We start from the raw sequence: 27544 nt of genomic DNA on the forward strand, positions 1-27544 counted from the left end.
TTTAGGAATGGTATAGCAAGAGACATTGTTCCATTTTATTTACAACACTAAGAAATTGGAAACAACAGGAAAGTGGTTTTAAAAAATCACAAAACTGTAATTTAAGCCATAAAACAAAATTGTGAGCAACCATTAAAAATATGTTGCAAATGTATTTAATGACATGAAAAGATCTAACTGTATAGTCATCATCCACCCGCTATCCCAATGTGTTCCTAGAGAAACCTAACAGTTTTCTCTCTTCAGTCTCCTGTATCTCTTCATGCATCCGCATTCAGCCTAATCTTCCTTCCTATTTTACTGACAAAACTCAATCAGAAAAGACTTCTGCAATTTACTACCACAACATTTGCCTACCAGCCAGCAGCATCTCTGCCGTATATGTTCCTTTCCTGTTCCACTGGTTGGAACAGCTTGGTGAAGACCAATCCCCTCACTTATACACTAGATTCTGCCCCTCCCACCATCGATTAGAGAAGATGCACAACATCATAATGACACAAGAGGGCGCTTTAAATGAGGACTCTTGTAAACCACTCCAAATCAACAGTCTTGAACAGGCGTAGACATAAGTACTCTTCATCCATACAAAACTATGGAAGAAAATAACAAAAATACATCAGCTGCTGAAAATTACCAACTTTAGACACCCCTACTCCCTTCCCCCCAAAAATCACGCAGCAGCAGCAAACTGTAACACAAAAATCCAAACTGAATTAAATATCCCTGTTTAAGAATATGAAAAAACAACCTGAATTGAAATTCAAAAACTAAAACACTGAACAAAAAAACAGAAGTAATGAAACAAGAGCTGACTGACCTCAGAAATGATACAAAAAAGAGATCATGTCAAAAATATAGCCTATATTGTAAGACAGATTTGAATGGAAACAATAAGGGTTACTGGATAAAAGTGGAAAAAGAACAAAGAATAAAAATGAGATGAAGAAAGCAAAATTTATAAAAGAATAAAAAAAGAAAATTCATCATAGAGAGGGAAAACACATAAATATAACAATTTATACAGTAACTATAATAAAAAATGACAGAAGCTAACCCAAACGTTCAGTCATTTCAATAAATGTGAATGGGCTCAATCCAATTATCAAAAGAAGTAAAGGATTTCTGGTTTGGCGCAAATAACAAAACCCAAACTATACATGCTATATAAGAAAGGCTAAAACTTAACTCAGAAAAGCTAAAAAACAAAGTGGTGGGCAAATAAATACTAAAAGCAAATGTAACCAAATTTCCAGTTGCAATGTAAAATCTGAAACAATTAGAAGGAACGTTTTGTACTGCTGCATTAAAACCTATTAGTCTATACTGTAGGTAGGATGGATGTTTAACCCATACTTTATACATCTTCCAATTTCACTATATGGATTAGTGACATAACATATACTCAAGAATTGGTGTTTAACAACATTAAACATTTTTACTGTTTCATTGAGGACATTCTTTTTTTTTAAAGTTTATTTAATTATTTTGAGAGAGAGAGAGAAGCAGGGGAGGAGCTGAAAGAGGGAAACAGAGTATCTCAGTAGACATAGAAAACACACTTGATGGGGTGCCTAGGTGGCTTAGTTGGTTAGGCATCCGACTCTTGATTGTGGCACAGGTCATGATCTCACAGTGGTTGAAATAGAGGCCCATTTCAGGCTCTGTGCTGACAGCGCAAAGACTTAGGATTCTGTCTCTCCCTCTCTCTCTGCCCCTTCCCCACTCACACACACGGGCTCTCTTTCTCTTAAAATAAATAAATAAATAAAAACTTAAAAAAGGGGCGGGGGGGAACACACTTGATGAAATCCAACACCCATCCGTGATAAAAGCTCTCTATAAAACAGGAATAGAAAGGAACTTCCTCAAACCAATGAAGAGTATCTCTGAAAAACCTACAACTAAAATCATATATGATGGTGAAGGACTGAATGCTTATTGCCTAATATCAGGAAAAAGGCAATGATATCTGCTGTCCCTTCTATTTAACATTGCACAGGACGTTTTAGTCAGTGAGATCAGTCAAGAAAAAGAAATAAAAGGCAACCAGATTAGAAAGCAAGAAGTAAAACTGTCTTTATTCTCATATAATATGTTGAAATTCCTAAGGCGCACACACACACACACACACACACACACACACACACACACACTCTACAGCTAATAAATGAGTTCAGCTAAGTCTCAGCAAACAGGATCAAAATACAAAAATTAGGGGCTCCCGAGTGGCTCAGTTGGCTAGGTGTCCAACTTTGGCTCAGGTCATGATCTCACAGTTTGTGGGTTTGAGCCCTACATCAGGCTCTGTGCTGACAGTATGGAGCCTGATTGGGATTCTCCCTCCCTCCCTCCCTCTCTCTGCCCCTCCTCTACTCATGCTTTCTCTCTCAAAAATAAATAAACTTAAAAAAATACAAAAATTAATTCTATTTCTCTTTACCATGAATGTATGACCCAAAAATGAAGTTTAATTCCTCTCATCAACACCATCAAAGGAAAAATACATGTAAATAAATTTAACAAAAGTGTAAACAACACACTTGTACACTGAAAAGTACAAAACAGAGAGAAATTAAGGATCTAAATAAATTGAGATACATTCCATATTTACAGACCAGAAGATTCAATTAACACTGTAATTTTCCACAGATCAATGTAATGTTTGTCAAAATTCCAACACAGGTTTTTTGCAGAAATTTACAAGCTGATCTTGAAATTTATATGGAAAAGCACAAGACACTAAATTAGCCAAAACAATCCTTGAAAAGGTGAACAAAACCAGACAGCTTCTATTTCCTTATTTTAACACATAGTATAAAGCTATAGAATCACAAGACACTATCACAAGGCAGTGTGATAACATATAAGGGTAAACAGAGCAACAGATAAACATATAGAGCCTAACATATAACATATAAAGATACACATATACAACAACAGAACACAACTGAAAGTCCAGAAAGAAATTTTTACATTTATAGTCAATTGATTTCTGACAAAGATGCCAAGGCAACTCACTGGGGAAAGGGCAGTCTTTTTTTTTGAAATGCGGCTGGGACAATGGGATATCTATATGCAAAAAGAAAAATTTAGATCCTTAGACCACACTTTTCTCAAGAATTCAAAATGAATTATAGACATAAGTGAAAGAGCTAAAACTATAAAAATTTTTAGAAGAAAACATAGGTGAATCTTGTGATCTTGCGTTAGAATTTTTAGATAGAACCTCAAAACCATGATCCATAAAAAAAAAAATACACTTAGGGCATCAAAATTAAAATGTTCATGCTTTAATAGACACTATTTTATTTTATTTATTTATTTTTTTTTTTAATTTATTTTTGGGACAGAGAGAGACAGAGCATGAACGGGGGAGGGGCAGAGAGAGAGGGAGACACAGAATCGGAAACAGGCTCCAGGCTCCGAGCCATCGGCCCAGAGCCTGACGCGGGGCTCGAACTCACGGACCGCGAGATCGTGACCTGGCTGAAGTCGGACGCTCAGCCGACTGTGCCACCCAGGCGCCCCTAATAGACACTATTTTAAAAATATAAGCACAAACTGGGACAAAAAGACAAAGTCACATATTGGGACAAAATATTTCCAAATTATATATGTGATAAAGGACTTCTATCCAACATATAAGAACTCTTACAATTCAACAGTATGAAGATGATCCAGTTAAAGAATGGGTAAAGATCTGAATTGACCAATGGCACATGAAAAGATGCTTAACACCAGTAATCATTAGAAAAATGCAAATTACAACCATAATGAGATACCACCTCACCCCTACTAGAACAGCCACAATCAAAACAACTGACAGTAACAAATGTGGGTGAGCATGTGAAGAGACTAGAATCTTCTTACATTGCTATCTGGGATGCAAAATGATGCAGCCACTTTGGAAAACAATGTGGCAGTTCTTAAAAAGTTAAAAATATATTTACTGTAAGACCCAGAATCTCCAAAACATACAATGGAATAATGGGGGCAATTTTATATGTACACACACACACACACACACACACACACACACACAAGTGAGATCGGGGTGCCTGAGTGGCTCAGTTGGTTGAGCATCCAACTCTTTCTTGGTTTTGTCTCAGGTCATGATCCCAGAGTCGTGAGAACAAGCCCTGCATGGAGCCTGCTTGGGATTCTCTCTCTCTCACTCTCTCTGCCCCTCTCCCCCACTCGCATACACACTCTCTCTCTCTAAAAATAAAAAATATATAAATCTTAAAAAAAATAATAAAGTTTCTTTAAAACAAAAAGTGATCTATGCTAAGGCATGAATGAATCTCAAAAACATCATACAATGTGAAAAGAATTAGAAGCAAAAGACCACATATTAAAGTTTATACGAGATGCCCAGGAAAGGCAAATCTAGAAATAGTAAGATCAGTGGTTACCTACAACTGGATATGGGACTGGGGAATGACTTAAAATGGGTCTAAGGGATCTTTTGGGGGATGTCAAAAACATTCTAAAACTGGATATGGTGATGTCACACAACTTTTAAATTTACCAAAAAGTATTAAATTTTACACTAAAAACAAGTGAAAACTATATCAAAGTAAGTAAAAGGGCCCAAAATAGCCAAGCCATTCATGGAGAACAGCATTAGAAAAACTATCAAAGTATATAAAATCCAGTAAAACTACAGTAATTAAGACAGAGTATTAGAGAAAAAAAACAAATGAAGCAGAACAGATACCCCAGAAATAGATCTTTGTCTGAAGGAAACTTATCTATACCAGAGGGACCAGGCATTACAGATCAGTGGGGAAAGGGCAGTGTTTTCAGTTGAATGGTATGGAGAGAATGCTTATCCATATAAAGAAAGAGGGAAAATAAGGTGTTAAAAAAGAAATCAGTTAGTTTTAATTCTTCTCATCTCCCACTAGCCACAGCCACTCTCTTTTTCATGTAATTTAGCGGCTCCTCCCACATGGAAACTACAAGAGTGTACTTCCCTACTTTCCAACTTTGGACTTGGCTATGTATCTTACTTTGGCCAATGGGTTGTGTGTAAATGTGATACAAACAGCCTTGAGCTTCTGCCAATGCTGTGAGAAGAACACATCCCAGCCAGCCCACTGATCCCAGGAGGAGACAGACAAACGTGGGCCAGAACCATCCGGGTCAACCTGCTTTAAGAAGCAGAGCCAACCTAGCCAAGGCCAGCCCAGATCAGCCTATTCCCAGCCAATCTGCAGATGCACAGAAAAAAGAAATGTTTATTTTTACATGCTGAGAAGTTTGTGGTTGTTAACACCATTAAATTAGCAACTATTACCAGATACTTTTTTCAAAGGAGAAAAAATAAATGTAAAAAGCAAAACCCCAAAACTTAAACAGATTGCCAAAATAAGCAATTCTGCTCCCAGAGGCACCTCAGAAAAAGTGAAAAGACAGTTTACAAAATGGGGAGACCTGCCACACATACCTCACAAAGGATTACATCAGGAATATGTAAAATCAATTTAAGGACAGTCCAGCCCAATAGAAATGTAAGCAAAAAAACACTAACAGACATTTCACCAAAGATGAAACTCAAAAGCTAGCAAGCATAAGAAAAGACGCTGAGCTTTATGAAAATAAAGCTATGTGACGTCACTTTTATGCCCAATAAACTGGTAGAAAAAAAAATTAAAGACTTGACAATACAAAGTATTGGCAAGTATAGAATAACAGGATTTATTTTACACAGTTGACAGGAATATAAACCATTCTAACTACTTTCGAAAAGATTAGTATTGTTTTAAAATTTTAAGATACAATTCTACTCCTTGGTTTATATCCAAGATAACTTACACACATTTACGTCAAAAGACATGTATGTTATTAGATATATTAATTACACATTATTAGCAATACTTTATATTTAAAATATTGAAAATAACCTAAATGTCCATCATTAGTAGAATGTTTAAGTAAATGTTAACATATTTACAGAATGAAATGCTATATAAAAGTATAAATTAATGAATAAGAGCTTTGTGGATCTACATGAACGAATCTTAGAAACATAATGTTGAGTGAAAATACCAAGTCACCAATAAATACACAGAATACTTGTTTAAAAAAAAATCCAAACTGGTGGGGATCCTGGGTGGCTCAGCAGGTTAAGCATCTGACTTGATTTCGGCTCAGGTCATGATCTCACAGTTCATGAGATTGAGCCCCATTGGGCTCTGTGCTGAGCCTGCTTGGGATTCTCTCTCCCCTCTCTTTGCCCCTTCCCCAATGCTCGCTCGTTCACTCTCTCTCTCTCAAAATAAATAAGCATTTTTTAAAAAATCCAAACTGTTTAAATAAAATCCAAACACAAGCAAAACTAAATATAGTATTTAGTGAATCACATACATTGGCGAATCTACATAGGAACAAGAGGAGAATAAAAATACAAAAGATAGTGACAAACAGAGGGAAGCAGGTCCAAGGAGACGGGAGATATATATCTATGTATATGTATCAGATATTTTATAATTTTTTAGCAGGGGAGGAGAAAGAAAAAGATTTCTATTTTAGAAAATGGAAAAGCCCTATGTTTCCATGCCAATTTCTAGAGGTGTTTCAGAGAAATAAAAGGAAATGTGCTAAATTCTAATTTTACCTTTTTCATACCTTTATTTTCATGATGACTTCTTCTCAGTATCCAAAACCTAATATGAAAAAAAAACACACATTTTTATGCATCAATATCAAATTCAGGTACATCATAATGGTCTTGTAATTTTCTAATGATTCCAATACTATTTATCCTAGTAATTATAATACCGTAAGAACAACTGAAACATAACTTTTACATCTCTTTTTTCCATATATATTTCATACTAATAACAAAATACTTGGTATGACTTTTTTTTTTTTTTTTTTTTTTGAGAGAGAGAGAGAACGTGCACATGTGAGCAGGGCAGAGAGAGAGGGAGAGACAGAATCCCAAGCAGACTCTGAGCCATCAGCACCAATCCTGACATGGGGCTCGAACTCAGAAACTGTGAGATCATGTCCTGAGCCAAAATCAAGAGTCGGATACTTAATTGACTGAACCACCCAGGTGCCCCTTGGTATGACTTTTAATTGCAGGGTAAGCCTTCATATTTTACAACATAAAAATATCCATAAATAAGCACCTTTGACTTTCTCATATTTGCACACACTCAAGAGAACTTCTGCCACAAGATGAATCTTTCATTTTCACTTAAATTTCAATTTAATTTTAAAGGCAGACTCTAACTAACATATGGGAGATGAAAGAATATAAATTTCTATTTTTTCAATTATCTTTCCTCACTGACTGGAAGAACATTTGAAGAAAACTTTGAAATAACTAAGGATGCTTTGACATAACTTTAAAACATTCATCACCCAATGATTCTTAGCTTTCCTTCTAAGAGTATAACAGGAGTACTAGTTCTCCTATTTGCTTTGTTTTCCTTTGGTTAGCTTGGCTACTAAGGTTACTAACTACTTTGAAAGTTTTAAGAACATTCCAATTTATACTTATTGCTTGCATAAGTATAACGTTTTTAACAGCAATAAGTATATATTTTCCTTTAAGCTACAAAAAATATATATACAAATGAATAATTTTCTAAACAGAATTAAATTCTAAGATTGTCAATCCTAACATATCCCAAATGGTAACCTATGAGGCATTCTCCTTAAAGAATAGTATGTTTCCAAATTCTTGCCCTTAGTTCAAACATATTCTTTAAAAAAGAAAAAAATTAAAATTCTACTTACTTTGGCCAACAATTCTTGTGTTTCAGGAGTCAGTGGAGCATGTGAAAACTTGCAATAGTCACCCTGATAACATTTTGTTCCTGTATGGTAAAACTTGCATGGATATTCATGTAACCCAAGTGTTAAGGAAGAGAACAATTTTAATCCAACTAAAATAATTTATAATTTATTAACTTTATGTTCCCTGTATAAAGGCCTTTCCTCCTAGTAGAAACACTAAATTCTCTATTTAAAATATGATAAATTATGAATTGAACTATATGAAACATCTAATTTTAGGATAATTATAATAAATCAAGTTTATTGGCTATCACATGAAACTTTCCCTTCATATTCATTTTTATAATAAATTATAGGTCTGTTTCAATGACGTAAGAAAAGTTTGTGTGTTTTAAATACTTTAAGAAATGTGATTATTATTTTTTTATAATTTTTTTAAGTTTATTTATTTATTTTGAGGAAGAAAGAGAGAGAGCATGAGCAGGGGAGGGGCAGTGAGAGAAGGGGACAGAGGATCTGAAGTGGGCTCAGCAGAGAGCCCCAATGTGGGGCTCAAACCATGAGATCATGATCTGAGCTGAAGTTGGATGCTTAACCAACTGAGCCACCCAGGCACCTCAGAAATGTGATTATTTTTAAGGCATTCTTTTGGGGTAGAGGCAATAAAGTCAATGACGATGATAGGTTTTACAAATCTGGATCCTTTATATATTAGGTTTATTTAAAATAGAATGAACTTGGGGCGCCTGGGTGGCGCAGTCGGCTGAGCGTCCGACTTCAGCCAGGTCGCGATCTCGCGGTCTGTGAGTTCGAGCCCCGCGTCGGGCTCTGGGCTGATGGCTCGGAGCCTGGAGCCTGCTTCCGATTCTGTGTCTCCCTCCCTCTCTGCCCCTCCCCCGTTCATGCTCTGTCTCTCTCTGTCCCAAAAATAAATAAAAAACGTTGAAAAAAAAATTAAAAAAAATAAAATAAAATAAAATAAAATAAAATAAAATAGAATGAACTTAAACAACTTCAATTTGTTTTCTAGAAAAAAAACTCTCAAGTTAGAGTTTGAGATTCCCTATATGCATGACTGAAGGAAAACAACTTTTGTGGTACCGAAAGGTGCTATTACCATAAAATTTTTATGTTCTATGTTTTTACAACCTGTCTGTACCATTTGCATTAAAGAGTTAAGGTTATTCTCCAAATTAAAGGACAATTCAGTACAGACTATACAGAAAACAAGTACTCCCAAATGACGCCTTTTTTTTTTTTTTTTTTTTTTTTTTTTTTTTTTTTTTTTTTTTTTTAACAAAGTAACTCATATGAGGGTGCCTAGCTGGCTTAGTTGGTAGATCATGTTACTCTTAATCTCAGGGTTGTAAATTCAAGTCCCACGCTGGGGGTACAGATTACTTAAATAGAAAATCATTAATAACAACAAAGTAGTTGTATATATGTATATACACATACATAGCTATATCTCTATGAACATAGATATAATTAGTTAATGTCACAGCAGAAATTCTGAGTCTTTCTGTGGGTTGAATAGGTCTCATGAACCTGCTGCTATGCTATCCAAGTGAAGGATCTTCATTTGAGAGAATTATTAAAGAATCCATCTTTTCTTTCTTGGGGAAAAAAAAAATCACACAATTTAACCACTTTGATATGGATTTGGGCTTGGGTAACATAATTTTGCCATAGCTAAAACACAGGTTTTATTCAAAATTATACATACTTAAAATGTTCATGTAAATATTTATAAAAAGTAAAATTATATCTTGTGATAAAGGATATTATGCAAATACAGACAATTTTCACCTCTGGTACAATATCCTTGTACATAAAACTTGCACATTTCCTTTTTCTTCTCTATCTCTGCATCATGATCAAATTTACACTGGTCTCCCTGGGCAAAAGGAAAGAACAAGGACAAGCCATTATTTCTCAGTTAAGTCATGCAGTTCCTACTAATCTTAAAATAAGCAAATGGTTCCAGAAAAAAATCTGAGAAGCCCTACAGTCTAATACTTAACGAGCTATCGTATAACCACTCCACATGTATCTGCTTAAAATCTTGTTACATCCTAAACCTTTTTAACACAAAGTATTTTTTTTTTAAATGCTTATTTATTTGATAGAGAGAGCCTGAACATGAGCAGGGGAGGGGCAGAAAGACAGGGAGAGAGAGAAACCCAATCAGGCTCCACAGTGCCAGCACAGAGCCTGCCACCAGGGCTCAGTCCCACGAACTGTGAGATCATGAGCTGAGCTGAGATCAAGAGTCAGCAGTTTAACTGACTGAGACACCCAGGTGCCCTTAAAAAGTATCTTTTTTAAACATAAAATAATACTTCAGTAAAGCTTTCTAACTGAACCTTTTCCAGAAGGAAAGAGTTATAAAATGTACAGGTATGCTTTTAGAGTATCCAATGGAGACAGGAGTTGGCTTTTGTACATTTTTGCTATACCTTACATTTTAGTATATTTTTGCTTACGCAGTTTTTTATACCTTAATACATTTCCTTTCAAGAAAATATTTACAAACTTGTTTCCCCTTGCGTTCCACTGTATGTTGGTTGATGAATCCCTGACTCATTCTCACATGCTGCTGCTTCTCTTTCGGTTTACCATCCTTTGAAAACAAAAACAAAGAAGTAAATGCGAGAAATATAAATTTAAATATTTTATTCCACTGCACAAAATTATTTTGACCACCTTTAAAACATTAAAAAGTGACTCTTCTAAACTGGCCTACATGTGTAAGATTTGGACTTTTGCACATCAGTTGAAAAATAAATGTTCTGCCAATTACAACAGAATTCCAGCACTGAATGTGTTTGGTCAATTTGAATTATTTTACTATACTTTGCCCTTATTTTTAAAAATTGAATAAGCTGGGGCGCCTGGGTGGCTCAGTCGGTTGAGCGTCCAACTTTGGCTCAGGTCACGATCTCGCAGTCCGTGAGTTCGAGCCCCGCGTCAGGCTCTGGGCTGATGGCTCAGAGCCTGGAGCCTGCTTCCGATTCTGTGTCTCCCTCTCTCTCTGCCCCTCCCCCGTTCATGCTCTGTCTCTCTCTGTCTCAAAAATAAATAAATGTTAAAAAAAAAAATTGAATAAGCAATTTTTTTAAATGAAAATGCTGCTACTTGTGATAAAAAATGAAATCCGGGAAAAAGGCTCTTGAGAACAACAGAGACAAAACTGGAGACTGTAAGGTAAACCGAAAGCGGTATACTCTTTAAGTTCAATGAGATGCTCACTGGGTGAGAGCGGAGAATAATAACCAGCTCTATCTAGTAAACAAATATAACCTCAAAGATGGCAACAGAGATATAAAAACAAAAGGTGACCTTTATATAAAAACAAAAGGGGAATCTCATAATACATTTTAGCTCTTTAGAAACCTAAACCATTTTAGCATGTTAACCTGTGGTACAATTTACATACAATGTCTTCATCCCAAACTTCTGAACATGTTTAGGAATTAAATATGTGCAAAGAAGAGACCTGACTACATTTACGTGATCTGCTTTGTAATGACGTTAAATTTCTACTTAACACCATCAAAATTATGTGTCCAATATGTGCCAGTTTAAATCTTTGGTTTTATTTGACTATGTTATTAAATTCTAACACAGGTTTACAATTTGCTACTCATGTAGAAGGGCTGTCAACTTTAGCTGAATAATCATTTGAGTCCATGTAAACCAAATGAAGGGAATACCAACAGGGTCAGGAGATACAGCCTGTGGCCTGGCCCTGTGTGACTGAGCAGACACCTGAACCCCCAGGGCTTCAGAGTCCTCATTTGTAAAATATGGAAACATATATAAATATGTTTCAATCCATAATATTTGGTATTTCTAATATTTTACCACCCCTGACTCTTGTCTTCTGGACCCAGCCTAACAAAAAAGTTTGTTTAAAACACCTCAGAAAAGCAGAGTCCAGAGGAGTCACTTACTATTCTATCCTGATTACATCTGCAGACCAAGGAAGAGGAACTTCTACAAAGCAAAATCAAAACACCAAGCGGATAGGGGGTGTTTTGTAAGCCAATGATCAGAAATATTCATTTTTAATTTCCAGAGGGGAGACAAATACTGATAGACCAGGAACCGCAATCATAGCAACTCTGTAAGACTCTGTGACCTTTGAAGTGTTCTCTGGGCTACTTTACCTTCTCCCTGCTCCTCCTGCTTTTCCAGTCTCTGACAGTACAACACTGCAAAATCAAGGGACTTGTGTGCACGTATTCAGGTAAACAGGTTCAACGTTAAGGCTTAACACAGGTGCTGGCAGCTCATGAGGGAGAGGGAAGGAGCTGCAATAGTGACAAGGAAAAATGTGGAGAGCCAACTGATGGTGAGAGGAGATTTTTCACCGTCAGAGAACCCTCGTTTTATGGCTTGCCACTGAGGTAGGTGCAAGATGAATATCCTGCAGCATGTAGGCGTTCTCCTACGTGCCCATACTCTTGTACCTGTTCCTGTGAGCCACTGTTCCTCAGTGAAGCGTTGGATCCTTTGTGTCCGGCGCCAGGCCATTTTCGCTTCATTTTCTTCTGTTTACCATTTTTCTGTACAGCTTTAAGGTTTTTATTTTTTTGTTTAACAACTAAAAACAAAAAAGTTAATTCTGTTTAAATCTTAAACATTAAATTAAATCTTAAAATGCTTAATTTTAATTTATGATGACATAAAAGTACAATGGCAGTTTACTTTGAATTTTTTTTAACGTTTGTTTCTTTTTGAGAGGGAGAGAGAGAGACAGAGTGTGAGTGGGGGAGGGGCAGAGAGAGAGGGAGTCACAGAATCCAAAGCAGACTCCAGGCTCTGAGCTGTCAGCACAGAGCCCAACATGGGGCTCAAACTCATCAACCAGGAGATCATGACCTGACCCAAAGTCAGATACTTAACTGACTGAACTACCCAGGCACCCCAGCAGTTTACTCTTAAGTGCATTCTGGGGCGCTTGGGTGGCTCAGTCAGTTGAGCATCTGACTTTAGCATGGATTATGATCTCATGATTCATGAGTTCAAGCCTCACATTGGGTTGTGCTTTGGCAGCTCAGAGCCTGCTTCAGATCCTCTGTCTCTCTCTCCTCCTCCCCTGCTCGCTTGCGTGCTCTCTCTTGCTCTTAAAAATTAATAAACACCTAAAAAAAAAAGTACATTCTATAATAATCCAGGAGGAGTTCTCCACTGCTGAGTGAAAAGTGGTATGATGCTGACCTTTCTGGAAGCTCTGGGATTAAGAGACCAAAAGGAGAATTAATATATTCTGGATCCCCAATTCATTCCTTATGAAAATAGATAATGTAGGGAGGCCTGGGTGGCTCAGTCGGTTAAGTGTCCAACTATCAGTTTCAGCTCAGATCATGATCTGGAAGTTTCAGGAGTTCAAGCCTCACATCAGGCTGTGTGCTGATGGTGCGGAGCCTGCTTGGGATTCTCTCTCTCTCTTTCCCTCTCTCTCTGTCTCTCCCCTACTCATGCTGCCTCTGTCTCTTTCAAAATAAATAAACTTAAAAAAAAATTTTTTTAATAGATAAGGTATAGTCAGGAAGAAAGAAAAGCAAGATAATTAATGAAATCAATCTTGCTTGCCACCAGCCAGATCCTTTTGAAGTGTTCAGAGTATAATGGAGCTAATTAGGAACTGCCATAGCACTATAAAAGCAAAACCTTCAAATGTTTAAAATGACCTCTTACACTACTGTCAGAGTTTTCACTGAAAACATTTTATATATGAGTGCCTGGCTGGCTTAGTTGGTAAAGGATGCAAATCTAGATCTTGGGGATGTGAGTTTGAGCCCCACACTGGGCAGAGTGTTTAATTTAAAATAAAAATAAAAACAGATTAAAAAAAAGAAAAAGAAAACATTTTATATAGATTAAATTTATCTATAGACCGATTTTAAACAGAAAAACATTTCAAGAGAAAAAAAGCAGTAAAATAAGAGGACTAATTTTGTTTACCATGGTCATTTGTCCTCATATCTATGACTAAACTTTATTTGATTAATCTAAAAGAATATTATTTCTGAGTTTAGTCTGGCATACCACTATAACAGATATGAAATCAATCCCTCCCTAGAACACAGCAATACAAACAGGCACATCTTGTTCTTCATATATGCAGAGGCAAAGGATTTAGCATTCTCCCTTTCAAAGCAGTCATGGCCTTTGATAACCCTGCCGTACTTTCCTCCTATAAACTAAGCATTTGTACACCAAATGGCCAGGTCTCAGGGGGGTCTCTGGCCATGCAAGCTCACATCTGGTGTATAGATCCATGGAGGGGCACCAGGGTAGCTCAGTCAGTTAAGCATTTAACTCCTGATTTTGGTTCAGGTCATGATCTCACAGTTCATGAGATCGAGCCCCAAGTCAGGCTCTGTGCTCACAGCACAGAGCATGCTTGGCATTCTCTCTCCTCTCTCTGTCCCTCCCCCTTGCAAAGTAAATAAATAAACAAAAATAAATAAATAAATAAGATCCATGGAAAGCATATCTTCCTATGAAATAAAACGCAAGAGAAAACTCCCCCACTCCCCAAACCCCAATCTGTATATGGACAACTGTGATTGCTTCTCTAGATAAACACAAAATGACAAAACAGTCTCACCCTTACCTTTCTGGGTGTCCTTCACTCCCTCTTTCTTCAATTCTTCAGGAAATGGTAAGGATTGAGCAGCATTTGCCATTTCTTTAGCTTGTATATACTGCTGAAGCTCTTTAGCAAAAGTATCTTCTGATTCCTGACTGCAGGTATCATTATCACTATATACATCATAGTCCTTACTTCTTGATTTTCTATGTAGCAATTTCTTCGGTGATGCTGTAGAGTTCCCCAAGTGCCTAAACTAAGTAAAAATTAAATTTTCAATTTTAAAAACCTAGCATAATTCAACGCAATCTGGTTATAAAGAAGAAATAAAGACCAGCCATGAACTGATCATTGTTGAAGTTGGGTGATGGGTATACGGGGGTTCATATACTTTTCTTTCCACTCTTACATACTTAAAATTTTCCAGAATTAAAAAAAAAAACATAAACAAAAAACACAACATATTGTCCTTGAAGAAAACTTAACACAAGATTCTGAATTTGTACACTGGATGTACTCTACTGAATTAAAGACGAAACCCCCAAATCTTAATTATTTGATATAATTTTATTTGATTGAATTATAGTATTACAATTCACATTTTATTTCTCCCTTTGCATCCCTTTGCATACTTTAAATGGTTTAATTCAATAACTCATCATTTCATAAAAGAACAAGTAAACTGTAATGGCCCAAGTGAAAATCTATACTACACTAAGATATATCACAGCTAGCGAAGTCCATTATTTTTCCTGTAACTCACAGCACTGGTGGCAGAGAAGGTGGCAGCACTGACAACAAGGAAGAAAGAACTGCCCCGTTCTCTATAATCAAGTTAATTTTACTTTCAGAAATAGTTTTCTAACACTGTTGTTGCAGCTGCCCCAAGGCGACAGATGCAAACACTGGCACCCACACTGGAAGAGCAAGCCAGGTAAGGCAACTGACCCTGGGTCAGCCTGAGATGATCGGAGCAGACAACTTAAAGTACTCTGAATTAAAGTACCAGAATTCCCTAGTATTGGTTATATAGGTATTTATACTCGATAACGCAGGTGGATCAAGTTGTATAATTATAGTTAGTACATATGATACATTTTAATTAAGGTTTATTTTAAAAAGTCCAAGTGTTGGGGCGCCTGGGTGGCTCAGTCGGTTGACCGTCCGACTTCAGCTCAGGTCACGATCTCACGGTTTGCGAGTTCGAGCCCCGCGTCGGGCCCTGTGCTGACAGCTCGGAGCCTGGTGCCTGCTTCGGATTCTGTGTCTCCCTCTCTCTCTGCTCCTCCCCCACTCACACTCTGTCTCTCTCTCAAAAAGAAATAAATGTAAAAAAAAAAAAAAAAAAAAAGTCCAAGTGTCAAAGGGCTCCTGTTTTGATATCAAGAAGAGATGACATGTCTACCATTAAATTGGCCAATGATCCTGCTCCAGAGCATGCTTTGGGGCCTGGTTTCTTACCTACTTTCTTATAACTGATCAAGGCAGCAGACTCAAACAAACCAGAAGACTATTATAAAATATACTAAGTGGCCCAATTTAATGGTTTACCTTTGATGGTTAACTTCAAAGCTAGTAGTCGTACCACCAGAGGATTTATCGTAGGCTTAGAAAAGGACTTTGCTCCCTGCCTGAAGAATCCAAACAAGTGGAGAAAGTTTCCTAACCTGACAGTGGCCTTAATGTACACCTCATCTTCATTACACCAGACAAGACTACCAACCAATCCAATAATCATCAGGCCACCAAGTTCCTGGTCTCCAAGTTTTCAAGAAGGAGCACCTTTTAAAACTAAAGCCATAGAATGAACCTGTAAATGTATCTTCTTCTAGTCAGGGATTGGCAGATATCAGCCTGGCCTCTTGTTTTTGTAAAGAACGTTTTGCTGGAACACAATCACACCCATTCATTCACTTCTCTGCTACCTGTGGCTTAGTTGTGACAGAGACAATATGGCTCACAAAGTCAAAATGATGCACTATCTGGTCCTTTCTAAAAAGTTGGCCAATTTCTGTGATAATTATGTTTACCTTGGTTTTCGCCTTTAATTTTATATAATGGGCACAGGGAGAATCATCCAATTATGCAACAGCTTCGCGAAGCTTAGTCAAACACACAGGAAATTCTATTCAACGTAACTGAATCAAAATATCACAATGATCCAAATGAATAATTAAGTGCTCCCTCACACACAAAATATGTACCAAAGCAGACCCCTTTTAACAGGTAATATGTCTGATTCATTTGTATTAAATGAAAAGATGAGACGACTTGGCAACATGAATAAAACCAGGAAGATCATCATGTTGTTTTTTATACATTAGAGATGAGCACTCCTAATGGATATGATTACTCTTAGAGAGCAATGAAATACACAAAATACAAATGATTGCTTTAATACTTTTCTTCATGCAGCTAGCTATAAACTCCTTGCTTTGATATTTGTTGTTCTCTATGTAATTTAGAAAGCATATGAATACACTATATAACTTTTTTCCCTTCAGTGAAGGAGTCTAAATAAAAATTTTTTTAAGCAAAAGATTTTTAATTTAGGATGATTTATTGAACTAGTGTGGCCTCCTGAAAGTCCACAGAAATAAAAGTATAGAAATGTAAAAACAGTTCCATATTAGTGGGGGTGGGGGGGAAATGAAGTACCTTCATCAGTAATTGAGAAAAGTTTAACAAATTATTGGCAAACATTTGAAAAACAAAAAGCAAATGATAATTGGGAGGCTGGGCTTACATTGGTGTGTGAGAAACGGGGCTGTAAGTGAGGATGAATTAAAATTCTACATAAAAACAGACAAAGCTATTGTTAACAAATTCTCTCTACCCTACTCCTCACCAGAACACATACAAACAAAAATTTACCCTGGGCAAAAAAGAGAATAAAGAAATTGAATAAAATGTCTGATAAAAGCCAAGTCTTGTTATCTGGGTACTAAGACCCCAGGATGAAGTCCTCCACATTCTGGCATTTGAGAACAACCCCCACCAGAAATATACTCCATCCACTCAACCTACAACAGGAGTTCTACCCCACTGTCCAGAAGAGATCCGCCCACTGGGGTCTATGGACAGAATTCAATGAACTTGAATGGCAATAAAAATCACACATTATTTGCATCATCAACCCTTAAGTTGACATTTAGCATCTTCCTGTTGTGAAACACAGGCCAACAAACAGCAGTAGTATCAGCAGTACCAGCAACTGTCACTAATAGAATCATAGTTACTTTCATATATTACCTTATAGTTGTTGCAAATCTCAAAATATCTTTTATGTTCATCACTATGTCAAAGTTACAATAATTAGACCTGTTGGACCTTATTATTTAGTACATTAATAAAGAACATATTACTCTTTTCCCATTTTATTTTGATTACTATATTTCAATAAAATAAATTTCCTTTGTAATCCAACATATTCTATTTTATTCACTTAAAAACATTATTCCGAGAAGGGACCCATGGGCTTCACCAGACCGCTGAAAGGGATGCATAGCACAAAGCAGGCTGCAGGAAACCCACTTATCCACACAGCCCACTCATGTACAGAGAATGTCCAGTCAAGCTTCCCATCTGGACAAAAGGCCTACAGAGACACAGACCCGGCAACACACCAGTTTAGGCCGTCCATCAACTCTCCAGGCCTATCTTAAATCAAGGGACAATGAAGGCACAAAACACATGACAGAAATCTAGAGCAGGTGTCATTAAACTATGTTCCCGGGCCAAATCCATCTTGCCACTTATTTCTGTAACAGCAAGCTAAAAATGGTCTTTAGAATTTTTAAATGTTTGAAGAAAAAAATCAAAATAATATCTCATGACAATGAAAATTATATAAAATTCAAATTTCAACACCCATAAATAAAGTTTAATGGAACACAGCCACACTCATTCATTTACATATTATACTAGATGCTTTCACACTACAATAGCAGAGCTGAGCAACAGCAGAGTTGAATAGTTGCAAAAGAGACCATAAATAGTTGCAAAAGAGACATTCAAGACATTATCTATTTAAAAAATGCTAGAAAGCTATAACATCAAAACAAAGAACAAGAAAGAACTCTTGAATAAATTATGAGAAACCAAGAGTTAGAATATGGATGCTTAAAAAAGACGTAATTTATAATAGCCTCATCAAACATCTAGCAATAAACCTAACAGAAGGTATGTAAGATACCTACAAAGAAAAGTATCATATACTGTTGAGAGAAATTATAGAGGACCTAAATATTAGACAATTCAATATTCTAAAGATGTCAATTCTTTCCAAAATGATCTACAGATTAAATGTATTCCCAATGAAAATTCCACCAGAATTTCCCACGGAAACACTAATTTTAAAATTTATATAGGGCTAAGAAAAAGCCAAGACACTTAAAGAAGAAAAATAAGGTGAGAGGACTTGCTTATCTGACATCTAAACTCACTATAAAGCTGCAGTAACTAACATGATGAGCTCTTAGGGGAGGGCTAAACAGATAAACCAGCAGAAGAGAATAGAGTCAAGAAACAAACCCACTCAAACACAAACATTTGATTTTTGAAAATGGTGACATTGCAGACCAGTGGAGGAAAAGACCATTCTTTTCCTTCAGTGAATGGTGCTAGAACAACTGGGTATGATAACAGGAAAAAAAAAAAAAAAAAAAAGGTAAAAAAAATTTATTACCTCTACCTCACAGTATACAGATACAAAAATTAGTTATGGTGACTATAAGCCTTTGTGAAAAGCAAAACAATAAATCTTTTAGAAGACACTACAGAAAAATATTTTTATTATCTCAGGATATTTAGATAAAACACATAGAACACTAACTATAAAGAAGAATAAATTTGAATACATTAAAATATAAACTTTTAATCAAAAAATGCCATCCTGTAAAGCCACAAAATAAGCAGATATTATCTGCAACAGATAATACTCAATGAAGGGCGGGGGGGAACCCTTATAATCCAAAATAAAGAACTACAAATCAAGGGAAAAAAAAAAAATCACAGAGAAACCAGTAATACTAAGACAAAAAGACCTGAACAAGCACCAAAAAAAAAAAAAAAAAAAGGAAATCCAAATGGACAAACACAAAAAGGTGCTCAATCCCAATAGCAATTAAGAAAATATAAATGGGGTGCCTGGGTGGCTCAGTTGGTTCAGCGTCCGACTTCGGCTCAGGTCATGATCTCACGGTTTGTGAATTCGAGCCCCGTGTCGGGCTCTGCGCTGACAGCTCAGAGCCTGGAGCCTGCTTCAGAGTCTGTGTCTCCTCCTCTCTCTGCCCCTCCCCTGCTCATGCCCTATCTCTCTGTCTCTCAATAATAAATAAATGTTAAAAAAAATTTTTTTAATAAAAAAATATATATAAACTAAATTACAATGAGAAACTTCACCAGGTGATAAAAAATAAGATGGATAATAATATCACATGTGGAGTAGCAGAAATACAGTCTTTCATATACACCTCTGGGAATAAAAATTGGTAAAACCACTTTGGAATACAGTTTGGCATTAAGGTAAAGGTATAGATGCTCATACTCTAAGACCCAGAAGTTCTACTCCTAGGTAAATACAGAACACACGTGCAACAGGACACAAGTTAAAGAATGTAGCAGCACTGCCTATAATCTCCTATAACCTATAACCTCTACCAACAATGAAATCTAGTATATTCAATAATGGAATACCATGCAGCTAAGAAAATAAACAAGTATACACCACAACATCTATGAATCTTGTAAATATAATGTTGAGACAAAGAAGACAGAAAAGAACACATACAGGGGTGCCTGAGTGGCTCAGTCATTAGGCATCTGACTCTTGATTTTGGCTCAGGCCACGATCTCACAGTTCCTGAGTTTGAACCCCATGCCGGGATCCACACTGACAGCACGGAACCTGCTTGGGATTCTCTCTCTTCCTCTGTCCCTCCCCCTCCTCCCACATGCACACACACACACACACACACACACTCTCTCTCTCTCTCTCTCTCTCTTTCTCTCTCTTTAAATAAATAAACTTAAAAATCATCTTTAAAAGAAAAAAATACAATCACTATCTTATTTCTATAAAATGTAAAAACAGGCAAGAAAAAACTGTTCTTTAAGGATGACAGCATCAGCAGTAAAACTAAACCTGTAAAGAAGAGCAAGGAAGTGATTATTAGCATTCAAGTTAGGTCTCTAGTTACCTCTAGGAGGAAACAAGGGGTTGTTATGACTGAGAAAGGAGGCATCAGAGACTTTGCGTGTAATGTTCTTTCTAGACTTGCAAATTGTTGGCTGGGGTGTTCTATTTTTAATCAGCTGTGATATTGTACATTTATGTTTCATGCACTTGTGAGTAAAGAGTCGGGCTGTAGCAAGCCTACTTAGGAATAATGCAGGTGTCCATCTTCTCACAGTACTGTTTCTTGGAATCTACTTAAGATTAACTGTAGAGGGGCGCCTGGGTGGCTCAGTCGGTTAAGCGCCCGACTTCGGCTCAGGTCACGATCTCAAGGTATGTGAGTTCGAGCCCCGCGTCGGGCTCTGTGCTTGACTGCTCAGAGCCTGGAGCCTGTTTCAGATTCTGTGTCTCCCTCTCTCTCTGACCCTCCCCCGTTCATGCTCTGTCTCTCTCTGTCTCAAAAATAAATAAACGTTAAAAAAAATTTTTTTTTGAAAAAAAAAGATTAACTGTAGAATGTTCTATCTGCCTAATTCCTGTATAGGATTATACATGGATTAGGGAACCTTAAGTGGGTATGAAGAACTGGGGTCTGTGTGACTAAAAGAGTATTAAAAATTGGGGGGAAATCCAGGCTACAGTTTCTTAGTGTCAAGACCTTGGTTCTTGTCCACAGCAGCCACACATGCCCCAAAGGGCAAAAGAAGTTATATACTTGGGTAGCTGAGAAGCTGAAGATGATGTACCTGCTGCATTATCTGTCTGTATCCTTTTATAAAGCCAAGTATAAAAGTAGCACATTAAATGATGCCTGGGTGGCTCAGTCCGCTAAGTGCCCAACTTTTGATTTTGGTTCACGTCATGATCTTGTGGTTCGTGGGCTCCAGGCCCACATCCAGCTCCGCACTGGCAATGCAGAGCCTGCAAAGTATCACATTAAAGCCTATTTGTGTCTTGTGAGTCTCACTCCCCACTCAAACCCATCTCTTGGTAATGTGTTAAAATTCACAATTAAAAAACAATTTCACGGGCGCCTGGGTGGCTCAGTCGGTTAAATGTCTGACTTCAGCTCAGGTCATGATTTCAGTTGAGTTTGAGCCCCTCATGGGACTCTGTGTGGACAGCTCAGAGCCTGGAGCCTGCCTCAGCTTCTGTGTCTCCCGCTCTCTTTGCCCCTCCCCTGCTCTCTCTCAGTCTCTCTCTCACAAAAAAACATTAAAAAAATTTAGAAAAAAAAAAATTCAAAAAGAGAGAAAGAGGCAAGAGAGGCATAGATACTAGCTGTTATGGGTTGACTGTGTCCGCCCCCTCAACATTCTCTTGATGAAGTCCTAACCTTAGAATGTGGGCTTATTTGGAAATAGGGCCATTACATGTGTAATTGGTTAAGATGAGGTTCCTAGGGTAGGTTCTAATCCAATATGACTGGTGTCCTTATAAAAGGATTAATTTTGGGGTGCCTGGGTGGCTCAGTCAGTTGAGCAGTTGAGCGTCTGGCTTCGGCTCAGGTCATGATCTCGTGGTTTGTGAGTTCGAGCCCTGCATCAGGCTCTGTGCTGACTGCTCAGAGCCTGGAGCCTGTTTCGGATTCTGTGTCTCCCTCTCTCTCTGCTCCTCCCCCGCTCATGCTCTGTCTCTCTCTCTCTCTCAAAAATAAACATTAAAAATAGAAAAATAAATAAAAGGATTTTAGATACAGAAATATGCACACAGGGAGAACACAATTCAAATATGAAGGTAAAGATCAAGGTGATGCTTCTGGAAGCCATGCCAAGGAACACCAAAGACTGGCAACAAACCACCAGAAACTATGTGAGGGGCATGAAACAGACTCCCCCTCACAGCCCTCAGAAGGAACCAACCTTGCCAGCACCTTGATCTCAGATTTCCAGCCTCCAGAGACACAAGACAATAACCTTCTGTTATTTAAGTCACCCACTTTGTGGTACTTTGTTTAGGGCAGTCCTAGCAAATTCATCTAAGCTTTAAGCTGTAAATTACTAAGGTTAGTTGAGTTAGCTGTAAATCATTAAGGTTAGTTGAGTTAGCTGTAAATCACTAAGGTTAGTTGAGTCAGCAAATCAAAACCCTTAAAAATTGTGACCTAATTTGAAAAGGTTTTGAAATAGACTACAACCCATTTCAGAAATAGAGACAACCAAAATAAAAGCAATACACTAAAACAGTTCACGTTAAATGACTAAAGTTTTTTAATATGTTTTTTGACCGTGTAACCAAGGTTTCCTTGATATAAGCAGCTAGATCTCAAATGCTGACTATACTGAGACAAATAGGACCCCTGATAAATTTCTCACACCCACTCCTGTCTGGTTTTTTGATATGCCAACTTAATCTTACTTTTTTGGGTATTTGCTCACACTCCAGTTTTACTTCCCATTTTATTTTCTCTTCTTGTGTTTCTTCAACTTCTGTATCATCTATTTCATCATCGATTCTGTAGCAAAAATATCAAATAATACAAGAAGGGTTTTTCAACCTGGAAATGGTTCATACCACACCATTAAAATTCACTGCTTTGGCTTATCTTCTACTTGCCCTCAAAGGAATTCCAAATTCAAATTCTACTCCAAATACTCCAAGAACAAAATTACAGAAGCAGTAAATGTCAACATGTGTTTGTAAGTAAAGTACAAACCTGAAATTTAATGCATAACCTTCATGTTCTAGTATTAGCAGCTATAGAAACCACCCATTCATTCATCCATCATTCCATTCATTCAACAAATACTGAGTATCCACCATATACCAGTCTGTAGGCCTTAAATCCTGGAACACAACAATGAAAAAGACTTTGTCCCTGCCTTGTGAGAACTTCCTATATTCTTGGAGAAAAAAAATAAAGCAATTTCAATATAGTCTGATAAGCATTGGTACATATATGAAGAACACTTAACTTACATTTGGGAGCCAAGGGTTTTCTAAGCCTCAAAGGTATATAAGAATTAGCTAACAGGGGTGCCGGGCTGACTCAGCTGGAAGAGCATGCAACTCTTGATCTTGGGGTCATGAGTTTGAGCCCCACATTGGGTGTAGAGATTACTTAAAATAAATAAACACGTAAACTTTTTAAAAAGTTAGCAAACAAGGAGGAATGTAAGGGAGAAAAGTATTTCAGGTAAAATGCAGGGTGTCCTTCAAGGTCAGGAGAGAGCCTAACTTATAAGCAAGTGGGAAGATAAAAAAGAAGTTGTTTCCAGACTCGCAAGGACTGAGAAGCTGAACATGCAGAGACGTCATCTGAGACAATTACTTGAGAATATTCTGGCAAAGCTAAAAATGAAAGATGAAGATGGGAAATATAAGAAGCTGGTGAACAAAGATGCCAATGAAATTTATGGGTAAAGCTAAATAATGGCTTATACTATAAATACAAGAGACTGAAAGTAATTGTGTCTGGACAAGTAGTGACTACTGAATAAAAGCTTAAGATAGGAGTTACATGCCAGGTAAAGGTAAGGACTAGGCAATGTGTACATTCTTAAAAAAACGTGTTACAAATGGAATGCGCAAGAATGTGAAGAGTGGCTCTGAGCTTCTTTCAAACTTAGGAGGAGCTCAGGCTTCACAACTTAATCCAATTCAACAGTTTACCACTGATCTATCCCCAGTTAGAGCCTCAAAATTTCTTCAGATAAGACACCAAGTTTGAGCCTTCTACAGAAGCCATTATTACAAGAGCCAATAAGCCAGATACTGTGAGCCTTCATTGCTCCAGTTACAGTAATGAAATATTTCATGGAGTAGGAGGCAACCTCCCCTGAGGCAAAGCAATAACGACAGTAATGACTACAACAGCATTAACAACAGCAGGAGCTAACACTTGGCATTATGCTTTCCCTCTGCCAGAAGCTATTCCATGCATATTACCCACATCACAACAACCTTAAGACACACAGACCATTTCACAGACGAGAAAACTGAATTACAGAAAGCTTATAAAACTTCCCACAGACCTAGTTAACTGGAAGAGTTGAGACTGGAGCCCAGGCAGGTAGAGCCAAGTACCTATTCAACATATCCCCCTGGATTGCTACCTGACATATTTTTAATAGAGCCAAAACTGAACTCTTGATCTACTCCTCTTGCTATTTTCAACACCAACTCTACCCTTCTAATGATACCGACCAAAAACCTTGAAGTCAACATAGACTCCTCTCTCCTATCCCCATCCAATCTGTGAGAAAATCCAGTTTATCTTCAAAATATACCCATATTGGGCCACTTCTTGCTACTAAATACTATGATCCAAGCTTCTCTTGACTTGTTACAGTCTACTCTCAACACAACCAGAATGACTCTGCTAAAATGTCACCCTGTTGAAAACCTTCCAATAGCCTTTCATCTCATTCAGGGTAAAAGGCAAAGTCATTCTTATGGCATCTACAAGTCCCTACATGATCTGCCTCCCTGACCCTATCATGCGTACCTCTAGAGTATTACTTCTCTTCAACTCCTGCTACTCCCGGCCCCTCTGCTCCAATGACCCAATCACACCATGTTCACTCCACTTCAGGACTTTTATACGCGCTTTTATGTTCTCTCTGCTAGAAATCAATCTTCCTCACCTCCGAGTCCCTACTCAAATATTACTTACCGATGATATCACTGAGGCTTTAACTATCTTCTTTAAAACATCTACATTCTCCTGACCATCCTATCCTCACTTCCTATCATTTTCGTTTTCTCCCAGGCATTTATCATCACCTAAAACACTATTTATGTACTGTGAACCAAGCATATAAATCTCATGAATATGGAGATTTTTATCTGTTTATTTATTGCTGTAGCCCCAGGGCCTAGGATGTCTCATACGTGGCAGGTGCTCAATACACGAGTAATCCCATCATAAAATTACTAGCAAAAAACCCAGAAACCATTAAAGATTAATTCATTTGACCTTACTTAAAACAAACAAAAAACCCTTTATGCAATGAAAATAAAGCCATAAGCAAAGCCAAAAGACAACAAATTGGAAGTAAACTATCTGCAGACCAGAGATCCTAAAATTTTAAAGAGAAAGACCAACAAAAACAGGCAAAGGATATGTATGAACAAGGAACAGTTCACAGATGCTCTCCATACTTCAATACCATTCTCCACCTAATACTTTGGCAGAAATCCAGAAGTGTCTTTTATGTAGTTCAGTAAAATCGCTTCTCCGCCTTTTGGCTAAGATCAAGTGTAGTATGTAGTTCAGTAAAGCTCTTGTGAATAGAATCTTTTGTCCAACACATCTTCAAATCGACAGACCCTATTGTTTTCTTACATGCAGCTATTGTTTTTGTGATGATTCACCTTGCCGAATTCTCTTACGTATTTCAATAGTCTATTAACTGGTTCCTCTTGTTTTCCTTTGTAGATGATCACCCATCTGCAATTAATTAGTGTCTTTGTCTCTTTTCAATATTTATAGATCTTATTTTAGTCACTTTGCCTTAGAAACGTAGCAATGAAATCAAATCATGGCTCCTGAAGTAAGACTGGGTAACTTAATCCTAGTTTTGCCGCTTACACTGTGCAATCTTGACTAGTTATTTATCCTTTCTCTGCAATTTTCTCATCTGCAAAGATAGTTCTTTTCTTCAAGGTTAAGATCAAATGACGTATTTCATGTAAAGCACTAAATAAAACTCTTGATGGTAGCCTGAATTAAGGTAATAGTTTTAATTAAGGTATTTGAGAGAGACGGGAACAGATTTGAGTGATATCAGAAGGTAAAATCAACCAGAATAAGAGATATATTGACAACGAGAGAAATAAAGGAACAAAGGACTGTGTGTCAGTTTCAGCTTAGGGAAATTGGAAAAAATACATTAAAAGCTTAGAAGTTGGTTTTTGCATTTCAAACTCAGTAAAAAAAAAAAAAAAAAGTAAATTAGTATCTGCGTGTAAAGAAACTACACTATACACGTCTCTAAGAATGAGATCAATAAACTAGCACCGTCTGGCCAGCGGTGCCCCCGACTTTCTCAACCTAAAGGAGATGTTACATCTCAAAGGTGTTTGCTGATTTATTATGGTCTTCAGGGTCTTTTGAGGCAAATCAATGCACTAAAGGCAAACTATTCACCCTTCACTGCTTAATGAACTTAGGGTTTCGGTTTTTTCTACAAGAAAAAAAAAAAGCGGTTAGCATGTGTCAGAAATGACAATCTGTCCCCTAGGAGCTGATGGTCCGGTGGAAGTAGGAGTACTTTGGGAACCCACTGGGTTTCTAACCTGGTTCACAGGGTCAGGAACGCAAGGAAAGGGGAGCATCCTGGGGCCTCCCTCGACCCCCCTCGGTCGCCGCCTGGACCCCGCCGGTCCCCTCAACCTCAAGCAGGGTCCCGGCCAGAGCCGTGGCGGCTTACGAACGGATCCCCACCTCCGGCGTCCGTCCCCGCGGCTCCGGAACGACCTCTCCACGTCCGACCCTCGCGTGTGCCAGGCCAACCCCACGCGCTCGCTCACGCACTCCCCGCGCGACCCCGCGGCGTGACCCACGCGCAGCCCCAGCGGCCTCCGAATGGAACCAAAAGGCGGAACACAGCTGAGCCCCTGCGACCAAAGTAGAAAAAGATGAGGAATCACCTTTCATCAGAGTCCGTGGTCGGATTTTTACCCAGGGCCGGGTTGGGGGGCTTGGAGAAAAGATTCTCAAAATCCATCACCCTCACAAGGACCCGGCAGCTATAAAGTAACAGCCACCGCGTGAGGAAAAGGGACCCAGTGCGGCGCACTGGCCACAGGTCGCCCCGCGCATGCGCTGCCCCGTCCCCGCGCAAGCCCGCTGTCTCCTGCTCATTCGCGGTTCTGCGCACGCGCCAGTTTAGGTATAATCTTTTTCCGTTCCCTTTTTGATCTGTTATCCAAAATGTTTACTAGAATTTTTAAACTGAGTCCTTGGGATTCTTTCTTTCACTTTCATTAGGGGTAAGTGGGCATCCCAAGGTGGAGAGAATTGTGTCAAGGCAGGAAAATAGAGCATATATATGGGAAAC

The 27544-nt window shown here is 37.8% G+C and overlaps 1 protein-coding gene across 2 annotated transcripts; it reads right to left on the reverse strand.

Moving 5' to 3' along the window:
- Window positions 1–27313, reverse strand: ZC3H8 (zinc finger CCCH-type containing 8). 2 transcript variants are annotated; one of them, XM_058683295.1, is made up of 9 exons: window positions 27135–27313; window positions 22899–22995; window positions 14387–14618; window positions 12234–12367; window positions 10259–10381; window positions 9544–9655; window positions 7759–7868; window positions 6626–6674; window positions 1–593 (listed from the first exon to the last, which is right to left on the reverse strand). In XM_058683295.1, exons 1-8 carry the CDS (start codon window positions 27209–27211, stop codon window positions 6645–6647), a joined length of 915 nt encoding a protein of 304 aa, XP_058539278.1. In that variant the 5' UTR covers window positions 27212–27313; the 3' UTR covers window positions 1–593; window positions 6626–6644. The 2 variants fall into 2 exon arrangements, with proteins under 2 accessions (XP_058539278.1, XP_058539276.1); XM_058683293.1 differs by lacking the exons at window positions 1–593; window positions 6626–6674; window positions 7759–7868 and having other exon boundaries at window positions 9060–9655; window positions 10295–10381.
- Between the last annotated feature and the right edge of the window lie 231 nt (window positions 27314–27544).

The sequence above is a fragment of the Neofelis nebulosa genome, chromosome 9, assembly GCF_028018385.1.
Source record: "Neofelis nebulosa isolate mNeoNeb1 chromosome 9, mNeoNeb1.pri, whole genome shotgun sequence".
In the NCBI taxonomy this organism is placed as follows: domain Eukaryota; kingdom Metazoa; phylum Chordata; class Mammalia; order Carnivora; family Felidae; genus Neofelis; species Neofelis nebulosa.

What these genes read in the sequence shown, in the direction of transcription:
- ZC3H8 (XM_058683295.1), bottom strand. Translation starts at nt 27,211, where the DNA reads ATGGATTTTGAGAATCTTTTCTCCAAGCCCCCCAACCCGGCCCTGGGT. An exon ending in ACAGTGGCTCACAGGAACAG is followed by an intron (nt 10,382 to 12,233) that starts GTACAAGAGTAT and finishes TTGTTTTCAAAG; the next exon opens with GATGGTAAACCGAAAGAGAA. An exon ending in AAATTGTCTGTATTTGCATA is followed by an intron (nt 7,869 to 9,543) that starts ATATCCTTTATC and finishes CACTTGGGTTAC; the next exon opens with ATGAATATCCATGCAAGTTT.